The 6,453-nt window shown below is 51.2% G+C and overlaps 1 protein-coding gene across 1 annotated transcript; it reads right to left on the bottom strand.

Annotated features, from left to right (window-relative positions):
• Window positions 1-576: 576 nt before the first annotated feature.
• On the bottom strand, window positions 577-4,351 carry FOXC2 (forkhead box C2). Its single transcript, XM_060788439.2, has one exon. It carries the CDS (start codon window positions 2,886-2,888, stop codon window positions 1,371-1,373), a length of 1,518 nt encoding a protein of 505 aa, XP_060644422.2. The 5' UTR covers window positions 2,889-4,351; the 3' UTR covers window positions 577-1,370.
• Between the last annotated feature and the right edge of the window lie 2,102 nt (window positions 4,352-6,453).

Here is a 6,453-nt window from a genome sequence, read left to right on the forward strand (position 1 = left end):
GGCATATATCACCCAGGAACAAAAAATCATGTTACTTAGTGTGATCTGGATTATATGGCGATATAGTGGTGCCCAGCTGCATTCCTTCCACAGTGTAGAGCAGGCCTGGGCCAACTTCGGCCTTCCATGTGTTGTTTTAATTAAATTGTATTAACACAAACTGGGTGTTTGTTTGATTCGCTTCTGCCAATTAAATTGTATTAACACAAACTGGATCTTTGTTTGATTCACCTCTGCCTGAAATAACGATTGAAACAGCCAGACAGTAAGTGCTGTTTTAATTAAATTGTATTAACACAAACTGGATCTTTGTTTGATTCACCTCTGCCGGAAATAACAGCAGAGCCCTAGCATCGTGACAACTTTAAGCAAAAGCCCAAACAGAGAGTCAGGGGGAATCCGCTTTCCTTCTAAACCAAGAGATGTCCATTCCAAGGACGCAGGGGAGAGGCCCGCATAATCCGAAAGAGAGACCAAACATTCAAAATAAGTTGAAGGCTTTCATGGCTGGAATCATTAGGTTCTTGTGGGTTTTTTCGGGCTATAGGGCCATGTTCTAGAGGCATTTCTCCTGACAGTTTCGCCTGCATCTATGGCAAGCATCCTCAGAGGTAGTGAGGTCTGTTGGAATTAGGACAATTGGTTTATATATCTTTGGAATGGCTGGGGTGGGGCAAAGAGCTCTTCTCTGCTGGAGCTAGGTGTGAATGTTTCAAGGCATTTGAAGGCCTGGCTGAGCCTGGGAAAATCTTTTGTTGAGAGGTGTTAAGATGTGCCTGGTTGTTTCCTCTCTGCTGTTTTGCTGTTGTAATTTTAGAGTTTTTTTTAATACTGGTAGCCAGTATATGCTTGCCATAGATGCAGGCGAAACGTCAGGAGAAATGCCTCTAGAACATGGCCCTATAGCCCGACAAAACCCACAAGAACCTATTCAAAATAAGGATTCTGTGAAATAATTTTCTGGCTTGGCTTTACACAAAAAAGTCTGCCCATATTAATGGTAAATCGGTAGGGATTGAGACCTGGGCACACTTGGGCCCTCCACCTATTTTGGACTTCAACTCGGACACTTCAAGTTGTAAAACCCCTGGAGGGAGGGGTGTAGTTGACCCAGGCCAGGGATGGAGACAACAGAGTCCTTTCCCTCCTTTCCTTTGAGTTTTGGGAGTATTGGAGCCAAACAGGGTCCCCTTCTGCCTGCCTTCCTGTGTGTGTGTCTCAACCTCGTTGCCCCTCCAAACTGCTGCATGTATATAGCTATCACCCAGAGTATGGAGGCAGATAACCCACAATACCTGCTTGGGGGCGGACTAGCTGAGTCCCGTTCAGTGTGGATTGTCAAGAGGGCCGAGTGAGTGTACCTGTGGGGCTCAGTACTTGGAGCAGTCGTAGGCGTAGGGCCCTCCGGTGGCGGCGTGCCTGTAGAGTGGGGCCGGACCTCCACCGGGGCGGTGGAACTGTCCCTGGCAAGCGGGGCCCGGGCTGCCTTGGGCCTCTCCCAGCGGGGGCGCGGGGGCCTCCAGACCCATGCGGTGCGGGTGGAAAGCCTCGCGGAGGTTGTTCTGGAAGCCCTGCGCCGCGAAAGGCGCGCCCAGCTCCGGGTTCAAGTACCAGGCTGCTACTGCTTGCCCTCCTCCTCCTCCTCCGTTGCTCCCTCCTCCTCCGCTTTGGTGATGATGCCCAGCCAAGTGGGAGTGGGGGTGATGGTGCTGGTGGTGGGGATGATGGTGCTGCGGGTGCCCTTCCTGCTGCGTGGGCAAGCTGAGGCCGTTGCTTTGCGTCTGGTCGGAAAGAGCTGCCTCTTCCGAAGAGGCGCCGCCGGTGAACAGGCTCATGGCTCTCATGCTGCACTGGTAGCCCGTGGTTCCTGTCTCTCCCAAAGCTTGGCTACAGGTCTGGTTGTAAAGCGACGAGGCGGCGGCTTGGCTCTGCCCGTACACCACAGGCAACGCGGAGGCTCGGAGCTCCCCCGACGGAGAGGCGCCGCGCAAAGTCATGATGTTCTCCACGCTGAAGCCGTTGGAAGGGTGCGACGAATGGTGAGGATGGTGGTTCTGGTGGTGGTGGTGCCCTTCGCCTTGTAAAGAGCCCTCCGTGGATCCCGAGGGTGTGGAAGCCACGCTGCGGGGGCTCTCTTGTCCGAAGCGGGACGCGGGGCTCAATGTCTCCACTTTGGTCACCACCGGCAGCTCCGGAGAGGACGAGACTTCGCTTTTGATCACGATCTTCCCTTCCGGCGCGACGATATTCGAGGAAGCGGACTGGTTAGGCTTGGAGGGAGCTGCGTCTTCGCCTTTGGCGAGCACGGGTTCGGCTTTCCCTGCTCCTCCTCCTCCGGAGATCCTCTCTTCCTTCTCTTTGGAGACGTCTTTCTTCTTGAAGCGCCTCCGCCTCCGGAGGAAAGAGCCGTTCTCGAACATGTTGTAGGAATCCGGGTCCAGAGTCCAATAGCTGCCCTTCCCGGGCTTCTTATCGTCGCGGGGCACCTTCACGAAGCACTCGTTGAGCGACAGGTTGTGCCGGATGGAGTTCTGCCAGCCCTGCTTGTTCTCCCGGTAGAAGGGGAAGCGCTCCATGATGAACTGGTAGATGCCGTTGAGGGTGACCTTCTTCTCGGGTGCGTTCTGGATGGCCATGGTGATGAGGGCGATGTAGCTGTAAGGGGGCTTCACCAGGTCCTTGGGGGCGGCGGGAGGGGCGGCCGGGTGGTGGTAAGGCCCGTAGGAGCGCGCCAAGGCCGGCCCGTACTGCTCCGGAAAGACCCCCAGCGAGCCCGAGACCCCCGGCCCGTACGAGCCCGGCGCCCGCGCGTGGTAGTAGTTGGCCTCGCTCAGGTAGGGCACCACGCCCAGCGCGTTGGGGTCCGAGACCGAGTAGCGCGCCTGCATCCTGTCTTCCCGAGAAGGGTCCGCAATCCGAATCAGGCTCCGGAAAAAGGGGGGTCGCCCTTTAAACGCCGAGCCTGCGCCCCGCCATCCCGCTCTCGGCCTTTCTCCTCTTCGAACTCAATTCCGAATCGTTTGGTTAAGGGAAATCAGTGTAGGAATCGTCCTCCCTCTGCCCTGTGGGGTTCTCCTCCTCTTCCTCCTCGAACTCAATTCCGAATCGCTTCGTTAAGAGGAATCAGGGTGGGAATCGTCCTCCCTCTGCCCTGTGGGGTTCTCCTCCTTCTCCTCTTCGAACTCAATTCCGAATCACTTGGGAAGGGAAATGGAATCAGGTAGGAATCGTCCTCCTTCTTCCCTGTGGGGTTCTTCTCCTCCTCCTCCTCTTCGGACTAAATTCCGGATTGCTTGGAAGTTTGTAATTGTCCTCCCCTGGCACTCGGACTCGAGGGACCCCCAAAGACCCTCCAAAGATCCTGCTTTGGTTTCCCTTTCCTCTTTGCTGTCCCAAACTTGAGTGGGGGGAAAGAAGAAGGAAACAGCCCACCAAACGTCCCGGATGGTCCTTCCCAACCGATTGTTGTTTCCAACTCGCTTCAGGGGACCCCAAAGACCCCACCTCAAGTCCTGCTCAGGTTGGAGGTTTGTAATAGTCCTTGCGTGGGACTCAAACTCGAAGGGACCCCCAAAGACCCCCAAGAGAGGATTCTCTTCCCCTCCCAAGGGAGGCGTTACTTCTGCTTTCCTTCCTTCCAAGGATGTGTCACAAATTTGGGGGGGGGGGGAGAAGGAAACAAAGCTCCAAACGTCCCGGATGGTTCTTCCCGACTGCTCGCTCTTTTCAACTCGCTTCAGGGGACCCCAAAGACTCTCCCCAAGTCCTTCTCAGGTTGGAGGTTTGTAATTGTCCTTGCCGGCACTCGGACTCGAAGGGACCCCCAAAGACCCTCCAAGAGGGGGTTCTCTTTCCCTCCAAAGGGAGATGTTGCTTCTGCTTTCCTTCCTTCTCACTTTCTCCTTCCAAGGATGTGCCCCAAACGGGGGGGGGGGGGGGGAGGAAACAAACCTCCAAACGTCCCAACTGCTCGCTCTTCCCAACTCGCTCCAGGGGTCCCCAAAGACCCCCCAAGTCCTCGCTTGGTCTGGCCAAAGGGACTCACAACAATCCTCGGCTGCTGCTTCCCTCTCCTGGCAAAAGGGACGGGTGCCAGTCCTTCTTGGAAGCCAATCCTCCAACGAGGAAGGAAACGCAGAAGGAAGCTTCCCTCCAAGGCGGAAAAGAGAAGGAGGTGGAGGGGGAAGAGGAAGAGACGTCTCCAAGCGGGATCAGGTGATGGGCGGCTTTCCCCCGCTGATTTCTCCGGGTCCAAGAGGAAGAGGAAGACGCGGAGCCCCTCCGGCTGGGAGCGGAGCGCGAGGCAGGCCACCTCTCTCTTTCCTTCCCTCTCTCTCTCTCTCTCTCTCCCCCTCCGCGGCCCTGGCGAAAACTTTTCCCAACTTCGCTCGCCCAGTTTTGACTCCTCGTATGGCCCGGCCCCCGGGCTCCGCGCTCGGCCAATGGGAGGCGCCGGAGGGCCCCGCGCGGGCCAATGAGAGGAGGAGGCGCCCCAGGAAGGCACAAGGACCCGCCACACAAGGAAGGCGCGCCGGCCTTTCGAGCAGTCCATTGACTCCCCTTGAAGGGCCAGAGCGCAGAATATCAAGGCAGAAAACCCCACAATCTCCGCTTCCAACTGGGTTATCTGTGTCCACACTCAGGACCCTTCCACACAGCCCTCTATCCCATAATATCAAGGCAGAAAACCCCACAATATCCACTTCCAACTGGGTTATCTGCGTCCACACTCAGGACCCTTCTACACAGCCCTATATCCCAGAATGTCAAGGCAGGAAATCCCACAATATCCGCTTCCAACTGGGTTATCTGCGTCCACACTCAGGGCCCTTCCACATAGCCCTCTATCCCATAATATCTTGATCCCACATTCTCTGAGTATGGACTCAGATAACCCAGCTCAAAACCGATATTGTGGGATTTTTCGCCTTGATCTTCTGGGTTATATTGTTGTGTACAAGGTCCTTAATTGGGCAATGCTCAGGGAGGCCTCCCCACACTACAACTCCCAGAGCGCCAGAGTATTGAACCAATATAATAATGATCCAGCTCAAAGCAGATATTGTGGGATTTTCCGCCTTGATCTTCTGGGTTATATGGTTGTGTAGAAGGGCCCTTAGTTGGGGCAATGCTCAGGGAGACCTCCCCGCACTACAACTCCCAGAGTGCCAGAGTATTGAACCAATATAATAATAATCGTAAACAAATTATAATATAATATAATATAATATAATATGATATGATATAATATAATAATATATAATATAATAATATATAATAATATATAATATAATATAATATATATGTAATAACCTATACACACACACATATATATACATACAAATGTTGTAAATAAAAAATATCCTATAATATTATTCATTATCTGAGTGTGGACTCAGGGCTCTTCCACATAGCCCTCTATCCCATAAAATCATAGAATCATAGAATCAAAGAGTTGGAAGAGACCTCATGGGCTATCCAATCCAAACCCATTCTGCCAAGAAGCAGGAATATTGCATTCAAATCATCCCTGACAGATGGCCATCCAGCCTCTGTTTAAAAGCTTCCAAAGAAGGAGCCTCCACCACACTCCGGAGCAGAGAGTTCCACTGCTGAACGGCTCTCACAGTTAGGAAGTTCTTCCTCACTATCAAGGCAGAAAACTCCACAATATCCGCTTCCAACTGGTTTATCTGTGTTCACACTCAGAGCCCTTCCACAGAGCCTTATATCCCAGAATATCAAGGCAGGAAATCCCGCATTCTCTGAGTGTGGACTCAGATAATCCAGCTCAAAGCAGATATTGTGGGATTTTCCGTCTTGATCTTCTGGGTTATATTGTTGTGTAGAAGGGCCTTTAATTGGGGCAATGCTCAGGGAGGCCTCCCCGCACTACAACTCCCAGAGTGCCAGAGTATTGAACCAATAATAATAATAATAATAATAATAATAATAATAATAATATAATAATAATATATAATAATAATAATATACAATGATTATTATTATTAAATATTAATATTAATAAATATTAATATACAAATAATATACAATAATAATAATATACAATGGTTATTATTATTATTATTATTAAATATTAATATTAATAAATATCAATATACTACTACTGCTAATAATAATAATAATAATATACAAATGTTGTAAATAAATAACTAAATACAATATCACATAACATTATTAATTATCTGAGTGTGGACTCAGGGCTCTTCCACACAGCCCTATATCCCATAATATCAAGGCAGGAAATCCCACAATATCTGCTTTGAACTGAGTTATCTGAGCCCACACTGAGTCCACACAGTGCCACCGGGGCTGTGGCGCAGCTGGCTGGGAGTCTGTTACATTAAGATCACTATTGACCAAAAGGTCATGAGTTCAAAGCCAGGTCGGAGTGAGCTTCCGACCAATTTGTGTAGCTTGCTGTCGACCTTT

Source organism: Anolis sagrei, chromosome 8, assembly GCF_037176765.1.
Source record: "Anolis sagrei isolate rAnoSag1 chromosome 8, rAnoSag1.mat, whole genome shotgun sequence".
NCBI lineage: Eukaryota > Metazoa > Chordata > Lepidosauria > Squamata > Dactyloidae > Anolis > Anolis sagrei.